This window comes from Kickxella alabastrina (genome assembly GCF_025024165.1).
Source record: "Kickxella alabastrina strain RSA 675 chromosome Unknown BX661scaffold_2, whole genome shotgun sequence".
NCBI classification, from domain to species: domain Eukaryota; kingdom Fungi; phylum Kickxellomycota; class Kickxellomycetes; order Kickxellales; family Kickxellaceae; genus Kickxella; species Kickxella alabastrina.
Window position 1 is genome coordinate 256,880 of NW_026251473.1, and position 13,658 is coordinate 270,537.

A 13,658-nucleotide genomic window follows, 5' to 3' on the forward strand; every position below is an offset into this window, starting at 1 on the left:
TTCAATAAAGACTTGAGCGGTATTACTAGTTAGAATGCAAATGGTTTTATAAAAATTGTTTATAATGGAACTGCATCCTTTGAAGTTTCCTACAGAATATCTAATGAATAATCTAAGGAAAAACGTGTAAAGCTTTGTGACGGTGAGGTTAGCGCAGCAGATAAGTTTTTTAAAAGGAAATCTTACCATATTGACATTAATTTCTAAACTTGCAAAGCTAAACATACGCAAGGCTATTTTATACCGCATGGACTATTATGTTTTTAATGTAAGCCAATATCATAAAATTTACATGTTGCTCCAAATACGTATTTTTATTTTTAAAATGACTAGTTCCTTTTTTCTAGAAAACATTGAAATAAAAAATACACAGTAAGGACAATAATCTGGAGTATCCAGTAAATAAGCACTTGTAGTAGATTTGGCAGTAAAAGTTTCAGATGTATCTTATTGGAAACATAAACAATTTATTGCTTTAATTCGGCTATTAAACTTTTTGCCAGCCATATGCTAGTCTTCAGCTGTAACATTAAAAAATCGAAACACCAAGGTCATTTATTACATGCAAGCTCATTGTGTTGTATGAAATTGCAGGTAACTGTCAACACACGCTTTTATTTGTACAATATTTGTTTGCTGTTTTGTTTACTGTTTTGCCCGTTGCTTTGTTTGCTGCTTTGTTTTATGTCCACTTTTTGCCTGCTTTGTATATTTCTTGCCAAATTATTTTTAAGAGCAAAAAAGTGAACAATGCAAGCAGCATTCAATAACATGCAAAATTTATTGGGTATTTGTTGGCATTTTTTACAGCAAATGTCTGTCTACATCAAGTATTTGACAACGTGTAAGTCATTCCCCGCTTTATTTAAGCTTGTAGTAAAAAATAAAATACACTAGAGGTAGCAAAAAAAAATCGACGCCAAGAACCGACCATTTATTCTCTAGTAGACAAATACAGGGTAACCAGTAGCCAATATACAGTTTTCCGCCCAATTATTGTCATAATTATAATAATAATAATTTCACTCAGTCCACAGCGTACACTTGCTAGTTGTTGAATGGTTATATTTGTACTAGTAAAAAATCCAATGTATAGCTAGATTGTATATAAAAACAAATTCAGAACAACTGTGCAATCCGCTTTTACCTACATTCATTTGAGATTTATTTTTTCCACATTACTTATTTTATGACTAAAAGATTAAGTATACGACAAAAATAAAGTATTTGTAAAATAGGAACGACCGGATCCAGTAAAGTCTGTAAAAAACCTTATTGAATACTAAGGTAAAGGTAACAAAAATTACTAAACATGTTTACGCAAATATTGTATGCAACAACTTAAGCAAAAATGTAAAACATAAGGGGTATACGATTGAAAGCATAATTTAGGAACACCCAACTGATGCGTTAAAAAACAAAAGTATATTTAGTTTTAATTATCATTTTTCGGAAATACTCGGCCATTCAGAAAAGGAGTATAAAGGTTGGTCGAGCATAAAATTTCAAAACAAAAATCTACCGTAATATATTTTATTAAAAGTTAGCCAAGGTATTTAGGATAAAACCAACTATTTTTTAGATTTTGTAGATAATCTCATCAAGGAGCGTTATTCTGGGGATGATCCATACGCGCACATATTATAATTACCAATTATTACAATTTGGCTGATCTAATCAGCAACAAAACAAGGACGGAGTCTTGTCGAAGTGGCCGCGGACAAACATAAATGAGGACGGCAATTAGGCCCAGATTTGAATAAACCCTCACCACGCTGTCTCTATAATAATTTTGTTATAGAGGTATATAGCCAGATATTTAATAGAGCCCCTGACGGACAAGGTGGCGCGGTTGGAAATTGGTTTTATTCATCAATTTTATTATTTGTTAAAGCGTTTTTTAATGTGGTTGTTTTTCAGGTTATATTATTATTTAATTACACCAGTTTTCATGATGTAGATTAAAATATAATGCAGCTTATAAAAAGTTTAAAACTCATTTTCCCTGTTATGCCTGTATTATGTTTGCAGCTAAAGGCCTTTATTATTAAGTTGATTGGGTTTGTCACAGTTAAGGCACATGGGTTTGCATGTTGCCTTACTGGGATTAATTGATTACGTGCGAGGCAATTAAGTAATGATAAGTTTTTATTATAGTTTATTTATATGCTAGGGAGAGCATATAAGGAATGGCTGTCGGGCAGCCAAAAATTGTTCTCCTTGGAATAAATAAATATCCTTTGATTTATACCCCTTTGTAACGGGTTTAACAAAATTTCAAAATAACAACTTTCCAATCACGTGATAATATAATATGTTTAGCTCATAAATGCCAACCCAAAACACAGTCACTTTCACACTTGTACTTGGCGCAAATGCTCGACTGGGGGTTTCCACAGACAGTGCAAATATTACCTTTTCAGTCATATTCTTAATACCTGCTACGCTTGGAAACATGAACCAACTCTTCTAATTCATTTTAATTTTACATTCCTTTTTGCCAGTTTCAAACATGTTTTCACTGGTATCGGGCGCATACAGATACTTTACTCGGCAGGACGAGTACAACGTCTTAATGCTTGGCCTTGACAGCTCTGGAAAAACAACGCTACTTGAGAAAATTAAACACATTCACACGGGAGTCCCTGGCATGCCAGTGGAAAATATTTTGCCCACTGTGGGCGTGAACATCAGCAAGGTAACAATGAACCGCGACTTGATAAAGTTTATGGATCTCGGCGGCCAGGCGGATTTGCGAGGAATCTGGGAAGCATACTTTGAGGACTGCCACGCCATACTTTTTGTTATAGACTCGGCGAATGGCGAGCGCATAGACGAGGCAGGCGATGTCTTGATAAAGCTGATCAAGTCGGAGGAGTTGGAGGGGTTGCCTGTGCTCATTTTGGCAAACAAGTGCGATTTATCAGATGCTGGGTCGCTGGTTAAGATCAAAGAGATGGTTAATGGAATGGCAGACCTATTGGACTCGAGGGACGTGAGGGTGATGGAGGCATCAGGAGTCGAGGGAACCAGAGTGCAAACTGCCATGGACTGGTTGCACAGCAGAATTATTGACAACCGGACCAAAAGACCGCCGGCTGCCTCTGATATATAAGGCCAATTGGATGGCTTTGCATATTTCTATGAGTAATGAAAAAAATGAATTGCACATGATTGAGCTGCATATTGAACCATAGTGGTGGCATGCATTCTCATCTGGATCCCCGAGAGTGTTTTTTTTACAAATTATCTTTATTCTATTTACCAAATAAACCTGAATCTCTGGATATAAATCCCACCTTTAATTGCACAACTGTTCACTTCGTTGTTTCTTATTTAATTGCCAAAACATATGCCATCGAGACTCGATACAGTGACTGGACGTATGTCCAAGCTAATGCTAAGACGGTGGACTATGCTCGCCGAGCGCTGTGAAATTGACAACTGCTGTGCCCCGCTAATGCGCAACCCGGAAACAAATATCTCGAAGTGCGTATGGCACGACGCCTACGAGTTATTCCCAGACGAGGTAGAACATGAGGAAGAGGAATATGAGAGAGAAGATGAAAAGCTCGACGCTAAGGCATCGTTCTCTGGAGAAGATCTCGACGAGCCCGAATATGAGCTTGAGCCCGACGTGACAACGGACGAATCATCCGAGGCCAAAGAGCGCAATGAGCGGCGTGAGCAGAGAGACAGTGTGAGTGATAAAATCGGGCAGCTGATGCTAAAGGGGTGGACAATGCTCGGTGAATCATGCCCGAACAGCCATTGTCTCGGCGTGCCGCTGGTCAGGGACCACGATGGAGTGCAGATGTGCGTTAGCTGCGGCCAAAGGTCCATGGACGAAGACGCATATGTGAAGAAGTACGGGGCGTTACCCACAGATATTGAAATGGCTGATCCTATCAGCCAAGTCGCCGCCAAGCACTCTCGCGAACCTTCTCCTGAGCCTGTTACTGAAACTATCAGCACGCCTGTAGCCAGTTGTTCTTTTGAAGCCCCTATTTTGGCAGTTTGTCCGCCAAAGCCTGTCTACAGCTCGTCTGCTGGAGCGCCCGAGATAGCCATTGGGGCGCTGAACACAAAGCTTGTCGAGCTCTCTGCCATGCTGGCAGCGGCCACCAGACACAAGGACATCAGCCACATTAGCAGTGCCATTTCGGTGTGCGCCAAGGCTCTCCGTGAGTGCCAGAAACTGAGGTGAATAAAAATCAGCCAGCGCACTGATAAATTAAGTTTTTTTCTTCATAATATTTGAAAAAGAAATTTTGAACTGCGCAAAAAAAAACCAAACAAAAAATTACGCGTTGGATATAAACATCATTAGATGTGTGGTTACTCTTTTTCCATTCTTTTTTCAGTTTCTTTATTTTAAAAAAACCTTCATTTACACATTACACTTTCAATTCGGCACAATCATGTCCACTCCAACGTCGAATTCCATTACCAAGCCCGCGTCCAGCGACAACACACTGCCGTGGTAGGTGTCAGAGAGTCGTCATTCAAACACACAAATACTTTAGTTGTAGTGCGACCCGCCAATTTCGCGTTTTATAATTACCCAATTACTTTTTTATTCCAAACTTTCAATGTAGGGTCGAGAAATATAGACCATCGGAGCTCAAGGACGTCGTTGGAAACCATGAAACAGTCGACCGACTCAACGTGATTTCACTGAGCGGAAACATGCCCAATCTTATTCTAGCTGGAGCCCCTGGTATCGGAAAAACAACCAGCATTCTTTGCTTGGCGCACTCGTTGCTCGGCTCAGCGTACAAGGAGGCCGTGCTGGAGCTGAACGCATCGGACGACCGCGGAATTGAAGTGGTGAGAAACAAAATAAAAATGTTTGCACAAAAGAAAGTCAATCTGCCAGCCGGCCGGCACAAAATCATCATCCTTGACGAAGCCGATAGCATGACGCCTGGCGCACAGCAGGCGCTGCGGCGCACGATGGAGATCTACTCGAACACAACGAGGTTTGCGCTGGCGTGCAACTTGTCAGGGAAGATTATTGAGCCGATCCAGAGTCGCTGCGCCATCCTGCGCTACGGCAAACTGCAGAGCGACCAGGTGTTGCATAGGCTGGTGGAGATCTGCCGCGCTGAGAATGTTGAGTACACGCCAGAGGGTCTCGAGGCCATTGCGTTTTCGGCCGATGGTGATATGCGCCAGGCTGTAAACAACTTGCAGTCGACGGCCAGCGGCTTTGGGCTGGTTACGCCTGCCAACGTGTACCGCGTGTGCGATCAGCCGCACCCGGTGGTTATCCGCAAGATGCTGGGCAGCTGCGCAAAGGGTGACGTAGATGAGGCTGTTGCGTGCATCAGCTTGCTGTGGACGCAAGGTTACTCGGCTGTTGATATAATCACATCAGTTTTCCGCGTGGTCAAGATTTATGACGACTTGGATGAGGACAAGAAGCTCAAATTTATCCGGGAGATTGGAATCACGCATATGCGCATTGTCGATGGGCTGCAAACGCTTGTCCAGCTGCAGGGGCTTGCGGCCAGGCTCAGCAAATTTGCCCTGCCCGCGGAGTCGTTCCAGGTTTGACTCACCCTTGTTTTTTAATTGATGCGGATTTTAAAAAATAAGCAAACCCTATTTTGTTTTTTTGGCGCATGCAGCCATGCACACTGACATGTGCTCTAAATAAAAAACTTTTAGATCGATTGAAATCCATAGTGAAACACAGCATGGGCTCCTTCTTTCTCTTTTCTTAAATTTTAGTTTTTTTCAACATTGTTTGTATTTTTTCTCCGCACAGGGACTATTTTTTTGTTATCTCGAAACTACACGTATTCGGCTTGCCTTGGCACACAAACACGTGACCTCTCAGATTACTTTAACAATGTCTCGACAAAGCCAGCTCACCTGGCGCCGACACATATATCCGCGCATGGCTGCCGTGCTGTTCTGCATGCTTGTGCTGGCCGCCTCAGTCATTGCTGGGCTGTCCACATCGTCATCGGCATCGTCGCCAATGTCATTGTCTGACGTCAGCACGATTGGCAGCCAGCTCCAGCGGACCTCTGTTTCTCTTTCGCTGCCAAAGGAACAAAACATATTCATTCGAGTAGTTTATAGCTTGGCTGCGGCTGCTGGTATGGCTGTGGTTTGGACGGCAGTTATAACTGGGTTCTTGGTGTTCGATGTTCTAGTGCCGACATTTACCCATACCATCCACTTCTTGGTCCACGCCACCTCATCTACCCTGGCCATCGTCGTGCTGGTGGCTGCAGGCGGAGTGGCGGGGCTTTACTACTTCCGCTACTACTATATAGCGCCAAAGAGATTGAGCCCCAGACTCAAGGACGACATAAAGGCCGCTGATGGCTCGGGCTCAGGGTTCGATTTGCACCCTGACATAACTCGCAGTGATGATGTCGATGGCACCAACTACATGGCATCATTGGAGGCGCGCGGAAACACTGTCAAGCAGGGCATGCCCACAGGCATTGGGTTTCCGGCAGATTTTCTCAGTATGTTTTTGAAGAGCATCAGCATCTTTGGGTACATCGAGGAGCCAGTGTTCCGCGAGTTTTCCCGGCAGCTCCAGACGCGCAGGCTCTTGGCTGGAGAGTGCATGTTTGACACTGATGGCGACCGAGATGATCAGAACTTCTACGTGGTCATCGACGGGCAGGTGCAAGTGTATCTGGTTGACAGCGACAATTCTCAAGCGGATTTGGCGGCAGCTGCAACGGCAGCACGCAATGCTCCTGCCGGTTCTGGCGCTGGAGGACTGCATGGCTCCGATAATGCAGCTGGGGCTTTTTCAGGCGTAGCTCCCAGAACCAGCTGGCATGATGTGTACGATGGTATTGGCATAGCATACTCGCCAGATTTTGACTCTGGATCGAGCGCCGCGACTGGGCACAGGGATAGTAGTGGCACCGATGCAGGGTACTTTAACAATGTAGGTGTGGATATGGACGAGGACAACGAGGATGGCCAGCGGTCAGCGGAGAGTGTCCAAGAATCGTCAGCAGTTTTGCTGAATGTTGTTGGGCCTGGCGATGTCCTCTCCAGCTTGTTTTCAATTCTGTCTCTGTTCACTAAGGACGTGCCGTTAAAGCCGAGTAGCGGAATTGTCCCCAAACGCTCGTCAGTTGCGCATGTTGGGCGCAGTCACAAGGAGCAGCAGCAGGCGCTGGCCGATTTTTCGCTTGGGGGGACTATGCAGCACAGTGCCAATCAGCAGACGCACTCTGACATTCAGCCACACGCTCATTTTAGTGTTCTGCCAGGCTCATCAGACAGCCAAGATTTTTTGGCCGGCGCAGCTGCCTCTGGCGGCAGCCCCATTCAGGCGGCGGCAGGCGGAGGCGTCCACTACGTACAGCAGCATGACCACGCATCGCGGCCACCTAGCAGTGCGTACTTCCACAATCGCCTGGCTATGCAGAATTCCCACGACAGCAAGGAGGCCAGGGCACCGCGGCCAAATGTAATTGCACGTGCGACCACAGACACGACGCTGGCAATGATCCCGGGCAGCGCATTCCAGCGGGTGACGCGGCTCTATCCCAAGGCCGCCACGCACATATTGCAGGTGATTCTGACTCGCCTGCAGCGCGTCACCTTTGCCACGCTTTACGACTATTTAGATCTGCCGCACGAGCTGGTCAACGTCGAGCGTGCACTAAGCGAGCTGGCCAAAGTTTATTTGCCTGCAGAGATCCAGCACAGCAGCGTACTGCGTCAGATCAGCAGTGTGTTTGCCCAGGGTGAGGTTTTGCAGCCCACAATGCCGTTGCCGCCACCGCTGGCGTCACCTATGCTTAGAACGAGACGCCAGTCGGTGCTCTCGTCGCGCACTTCTCCGGCGGTCACATCGGCAGCCGACATGTCTGACCCGGGTGTGCTGCACCCTGCGTGGAGGGTTGACCACCACACCATGGTTGCTCTTGCACGCCAGAATGTGCAGCCAACCCTGACTCTTGCGCCCGTGTCTGTCAGCGAGAGCTCAGAACAGAGTAACAGCGGTACCCGGCACCGGCGATCTGGCAGTGACGCAGACATAGCCAGCAAGGTGCCATTGGCGGAGGATATAGACGCCCTGCGCACACAGGTGCTGCTGCAGCTTTGTGTATCGATTGGACTCGATCCTCACACCTCCGACGGCCGGAGCAGCTCGTCACCCGGCGAAAATGTAACCTCGTCAGCAGCGTCAACTACCTCGGACACCCGGCACCCGAGCACTAACAGGCGGCAACTCCCGCGCACCGAGCATTTGCTTCCACTGCTGCAAACCATTTCAATGTCCGAGAAGAAGCGCATCATGTCACAAACACACCCGATGCCGCTGCTTGAGATTCCGTCGCTGGCCAATGAGCTTGAGCTTTATCATCTGCCCGACGGCTTTGCACTGGTTGAGCAAGGGAAGCGGCCACAGGGCCTGTATATCATTCTCGATGGGCGTGTTGAGGTCACCCATCGCGATTCGGTCGTTGACTTTACCGGCGCTATCGACGCTCGCGACGACGCTGTCAGCACGTCCAAACTGAGCGAGGCTACTCACCGCATGACAGAGCTTGCACGTGAGGCTAATGTGCGCATTGAAAGCCTGGATCCAAAGGCTCAGGCCATGAAATCGGGCCTCACTACGACCAGGCCACGTGTACCGCGGATTTCCCCGCCACTGAACTTGGCTGGCGCCAGCAGAAAGGGCACAGGCAATGACCGCGCGCATCAGCCATATTTGCTGCGCCCTGGCGACATTGTCGGATACCTGCCAGCGCTGACAGACATGGCGTCGCTGTACACTGCGCGCAGCCGTGGAAATGTTGTGGTCGGCTTTGTGTCGCGGTGGGCGCTGGACCGCATCAGCGAGCGGTTTCCTATAATTCTGATGACGCTGGCGCGGCGACTGACAGCTCGGCTGCCGGCCTCAGTGCTGAACATTGATTACGCGCTGGAGTGGGTCCAAGTAAAAGCCAGCCAGATGGTCTACCGCCAGGGCGAGGTCAGCGATGCTGTGTATGTAGTGCTCAGTGGGCGGCTGCGGGCGTTTTCCGAGCAGGGTGGTGCAGCCAGTATCCTGGCGGAGTACGGCCAGGGCCAGTCTGTCGGCGAGCCCAATCTGCTGCTTGACACACCCAGTCGGTTTAACCTGCACGCCATCCGCGATTCTGAGCTGGTACGCATCCCAACAGCGCTGTTCAAGGCGCTGATGCAGACAGCACCACGCCTGACTTTTCATCTGTCGCGGACCCTGGCAGTGCGCGCAGCACAGTCCTTGCAGAGCCAAGACATTCAGGCGCAAAGTCAGTCTACAGTTCTCACCAGCGGTGTGCGCTGCCACAACCGCAACCTCAAGAGTATTGCCATTATTCCCATTAATGCCGATGTGCCCGTGCACGCCTTTGCCGAGCAACTCGAGCAAACGCTGGCCGATATTGCCGGGCAAGTGGCGCTTCTGGACCATACGGCAGTGAGCCGTGTGCTGGGCCGCCATGCGTTCAGCCGCATTGCCGGGCTCAAGATTGTCAGCTGGATTGCTGAGCTCGAACAGCGCTGCCGCCTGCTGCTGCACGTGGCTGACGGCGGAATCAGCTCGCAATGGACGCGGCATTGTGTGCGGCACTCTGACTTTATTTTGCTCGTGGGTCTTGGCGAAGGCGACCCGGCTGTCAGCGACTTTGAGCGGCTGTTGCTGGGTCTGAAGACTACTGCGCGCAAGGAGCTGGTTTTACTGCACGAGAACCGCAGCTGCCGGCAGGGCACAACGCGCGAGTGGCTGCGGCGTCGGCCGTGGGTGCACGCCCACCATCACGTGCAGATGCCGTCAAAGACGATGATGTCAGTGTCGTCGCAGGGCCGCCGGCGCAACCGATCGGATTTGGCCGATACACTGTCAGTTCCCCCGCTTACAAAGCAAGCGCAGGGGCCGTTGGGCCTAGGCCGCATTCGCATCAGCCTGGAGCGCTATTACCGCCGCGTTGTACATGAGCCTCAGTTTACGCCGGCCACCTCGCAGGGCCACCGCTCTGATCTGGCCCGCCTGTCCCGTTATTTGTGCGGCACATCGGTGGGCGTTGTGCTCAGTGGCGGTGGTGCTCGCGGAATTGCGTTGCTGGGCGTGCTGCAGGCTTTTGAGGAGGCCGGGATCCCGGTCGATATGGTCGGTGGCACTAGTATTGGCGCGCTGATGGCAGGACTTTATGCGCAGACACCCGACTCAGTGGCCATCCACGGACCGCTGCGGGCCTTTTCGCGGCGCATGAGCTCGTTGTGGCGCTTCCTGCTTGATATCACGTATCCCATATTGGCATACACAACAGGCCGCGAGTTCAACCGTGCGATTTGGAAGGTATTCCGCGAGTCCGAGATCGAGGACCTGTGGCTGCCTTTCTACTGCCTGACGGCAAACATTACGCAGTCGCGCCCCGAGGTGCACACCACCGGGCTGTTGTGGCGCGTCGTTCGTGCAAGTATGTCGCTGGGAGGCTTTGTGCCCCCGCTTTGCGACGAACGCGGCGACCTGCTAGTCGATGGTGGGTACCTTGACAATCTGCCTGTGAGTGTAATGAAGACGGAGCTCGGCGCCGACATGATCTTTGCTATTGACATTGCCGGCGAGAACGACACCAGTCCTGTGCGCTACGGCGCATCTGTCTCTGGATTCTGGGTGCTGCTTAACCACCTCAACCCGCTGCGCTCATACTGGATACCGACGCTTTCTGAAGTGCAATCGCGGTTGACGTACGCATCGTCGGACCGCGAGCTCGAGAGTGCAAAGATTGCCGACAGTTGTGTGTATTTGCGCGTGCCGCCGCGCGACGTTGGTGTGCTTGATTTTGGCCGGTTTGATGAGGTTTATCGCCGCGGGTACGAGTATGCGCGCCAGTGGACTGCCGCTTGGCAGCAGCATACCGATGTGCTTGACCAATGGCGCACACCTTCGGGAAAACCTGCTGCTCCGCGGAATCAGTCGGCCGCGAATGGTTCGACTGCGCCCGTGGTGGCTGTCAGACTGACTCGCCGCAACTCTGTCTAAGAAACAGTCCGACGTTGATGTGTGGCGTCTCCTTATCTCTTCCCCTCCACATTGTTTTGTATTGTAGATCAATGTTTACGTTTTCCCCCCTTTCTCACTTTCCGTGTTCGCTTTGCAATGACTAGACAAAATTTACAAAATCATTGTTGACACATGCACACATATTCTAACAATGCAGCAAAGTAGGGGGCACGAAGGATATGAAGTTGGCAATTATAGGAATGCAATGCGCATGCAGGGAAGCAGCACAAAAAACACGCAATTTTTATATCTTATTTTTAGGATCTATGCATTGTGTTGAGTGCATAATGAACAAAATGAAAAATTACACACAAACTGATAGCATCCATATATCCATATATCCATCACCCGTAGCCCATGGCACCGCAGCTTCTCTTGTTTTGTTTTATTCTTGTTTCTCTTCTCAATTTTTTTATAGCTCTGCATTGCTCATTTGTAGCCACTCTCGCACATATACACATATAGACTATACATTACACTTTTATATTATTTTGGTTATTTACACACGCAGCTCGCACGCCGATGACCAACACAGAACGCCGCCGCCGCCACCACCCCTTGTTTGACAACAGCTACCTGGTCCTGCGGATTTTGCGCGAGTCATTCTGGATAGAAAGCGGAGTCGAGGACAGATACCACCGCCTGGCGTATCTCCAGTACATTTTCCACCGCTCCCTAGTATGCCGGGCATGGCGAACGGCGCTGCAGCCGATCCTAGACAGTTGCCTGATTGTTCGCATATCCCGATTCCCGAGGCCCACTCTCCATGAAAGATTTGCGCTGGCACGGAAGCACCTACAAACACTGGCCTCGCGGCTACAACCAATTGGCAAGGGCAAGGCGATGCCGAGAAGGCACAGTGTAGTTTCGGTGACCAGGGTGAAACAGTCTAACGGGACCATTCTCCATTTCTGCAGCAATATCCCTACTGTATCCCCAGACCAAGTGCACACCATTGTGGTGTCAATTGACGGTCTTTTGTGCCAGAATCAGATAAACTTTGCACTACAGAAGATGAAGTTTCATGAGCAGGAGTGGGTGAGCGCGCGAACCCTGTGCTTGCAGCTGGATGATGAGCCGGATATGCCAATCTACGATGCAGAGCTACAATCGCACGAATCGACCGTACAAAAGGTGACAAAGCATGCGCCCAACTTGTCACTGTTTTACATGGTCCGGCCGCAAAAGTCACAAACAATGGCCAAGATATCCTTGCTGGATGCGTTCCCCAATTGTATGCGGCAGCTTCAGCGACTCGAGGTGCATTTCGATATTAACTGCAGTGATATTCCGCTGGAGCTGCCCATCCTCACTTCGCTAACATTGTCTATTGAGCCTGGATCGGCTGCTAGCCGCCGATTGCCGTGCGGGGCAGCCGGCTCATTGCAAAAAATGGAGCTCTATAATGTTGAGCCAGACCTTCTTTTGACCATGTTTGAGGCCAACGCAGGCGTGGTCAGGTTTGCTGAGCTCAAGTCTCTAAAACTGAGTCTGCGCACGCACTCTTTCGGGGCCAGCGATCCCGATTCGAGTATAAGGCTTGCCGGTGTCGGCGTGGGTGGATTGCCCGTTGTGTTTGAAAAGCTCGAATCGGCGCATGTTTTTGGATTCCAAGACCGTGTGCCCGTGGGACTCTTCCCGGCCCTGGCACGTGCTCCAGTCAAGAATTTGTATGTTTATCTGGGCATTCGCCATGTCACGCAGCTGGAGCTCGACAAGATGAGGCATTTGCGAAATCTGCGGTTGTACCTGCCACAAATCGAGGCGGTCCAGCCTATCCTCGATTCAGTGTTTGTCAAGCGCGCGGAGTTTCTGCACACAATATACATCTACACGCACATGCGACTGTCCGGCCACATGTCTGACTTCCTGGACATGCCCAACATTTACAATCTGAATCTTGGCATCCTTATTCCCTTTGACCAAGTACGCCTGATAATCACGCAGTTGCCGCGCCTGGTATTCTTGAAGGTCATGTTGGCGCGGGATCAGCGCACAGAGGGTGCGCTGACGCTGGCGGAGATGGAAAGCCGGGTACTGGAAAACATTAACCCACTAAATTCATTGCTGCAGGTTTTGCGGGTCTGGCATTATGAGGAGTTTTGTATGCCCGATGGCCGCATTTCTCTGCGCGCTGCTATGGTCACTGGGTTGCTGGCTAGTATTCCGACGCTGGCCCGCTTTAAGGGTAGAGTTAGTGTATCGGCTATGCGTAGCTCGCTGGCGAGGATCTTGGACTCAAGGTTGGTTTCGGCAAAGGCCGGCCATCTGCGGCACTTGGATGTTTGCGAGGGGTACGAATGAGCAGGAATTATGTTTTATTTCTAAACCTTTTTGTTTACACTTTAGAAATATCATTTGTTGCCCGTAACATTTCTTGTGTGTACCTGGATACAAATATCATTCCGATAACTATTCCTTCTACAATTTTTTTGTTGGGTAAAAGAGGCACAACAGACATGGTTTCTAACTGGTCAACGATGAAAGGGTCAAAACATTTGTCTTTATCCAACCGTGTTTTTGTTGTTTTGTCGCGTCAAATATGACAATCCATTTTGGCTTTCTTTCAAGCTTGTGTCGTTGCCAAGAAATGCCAAGCCAAGAAAGTACGTTTGTATATCAGGCGGTG

At 49.2% G+C, this 13,658-nt stretch overlaps 5 protein-coding genes across 5 annotated transcripts; all 5 read left to right on the forward strand.

Moving 5' to 3' along the window:
* Positions 1-2,405: 2,405 nt before the first annotated feature.
* BX661DRAFT_176609 (ADP-ribosylation factor family-domain-containing protein) lies at positions 2,406-3,272 on the forward strand. Its single transcript, XM_051534383.1, has one exon. The coding sequence runs from the start codon at positions 2,513-2,515 to the stop codon at positions 3,113-3,115; it is 603 nt and encodes a 200-aa protein (XP_051394469.1). The 5' UTR covers positions 2,406-2,512; the 3' UTR covers positions 3,116-3,272.
* On the forward strand, positions 3,273-4,301 carry BX661DRAFT_176610 (uncharacterized protein). The gene has a single exon (XM_051534384.1). It carries the CDS (start codon positions 3,353-3,355, stop codon positions 4,205-4,207), a length of 855 nt encoding a protein of 284 aa, XP_051394470.1. The 5' UTR covers positions 3,273-3,352; the 3' UTR covers positions 4,208-4,301.
* An 18-nt stretch (positions 4,302-4,319) lies between these two features.
* BX661DRAFT_49168 (replication factor C subunit 4) lies at positions 4,320-5,705 on the forward strand. Its single transcript, XM_051539201.1, has 2 exons — positions 4,320-4,483; positions 4,599-5,705. Exons 1-2 carry the CDS (start codon positions 4,422-4,424, stop codon positions 5,557-5,559), a joined length of 1,023 nt encoding a protein of 340 aa, XP_051394471.1. The 5' UTR covers positions 4,320-4,421; the 3' UTR covers positions 5,560-5,705.
* A 1,739-nt stretch (positions 5,706-7,444) lies between these two features.
* Positions 7,445-10,858, forward strand: BX661DRAFT_136505 (uncharacterized protein; the record flags this gene model as incomplete). The annotated part of the gene is made up of 1 exon (XM_051532675.1): positions 7,445-10,858. A coding segment is annotated over one exon (3,414 nt), but the record flags the coding sequence as incomplete, so codon positions are not given.
* Positions 10,859-11,551: 693 nt separating this feature from the next.
* Positions 11,552-13,333, forward strand: BX661DRAFT_195849 (uncharacterized protein; the record flags this gene model as incomplete). The annotated part of the gene is made up of 1 exon (XM_051537993.1): positions 11,552-13,333. The coding sequence occupies one exon, from the start codon at positions 11,552-11,554 to the stop codon at positions 13,331-13,333; it is 1,782 nt and encodes a 593-aa protein (XP_051394473.1).
* Between the last annotated feature and the right edge of the window lie 325 nt (positions 13,334-13,658).

What these genes read in the sequence shown, in the direction of transcription:
- BX661DRAFT_176609 (XM_051534383.1), top strand. Translation starts at nt 2,513, where the DNA reads ATGTTTTCACTGGTATCGGGCGCATACAGATACTTTACTCGGCAGGAC.
- BX661DRAFT_176610 (XM_051534384.1), top strand. Translation starts at nt 3,353, where the DNA reads ATGCCATCGAGACTCGATACAGTGACTGGACGTATGTCCAAGCTAATG.
- BX661DRAFT_49168 (XM_051539201.1), top strand. Translation starts at nt 4,422, where the DNA reads ATGTCCACTCCAACGTCGAATTCCATTACCAAGCCCGCGTCCAGCGAC. An exon ending in AGCGACAACACACTGCCGTG is followed by an intron (nt 4,484 to 4,598) that starts GTAGGTGTCAGA and finishes CTTTCAATGTAG; the next exon opens with GGTCGAGAAATATAGACCAT.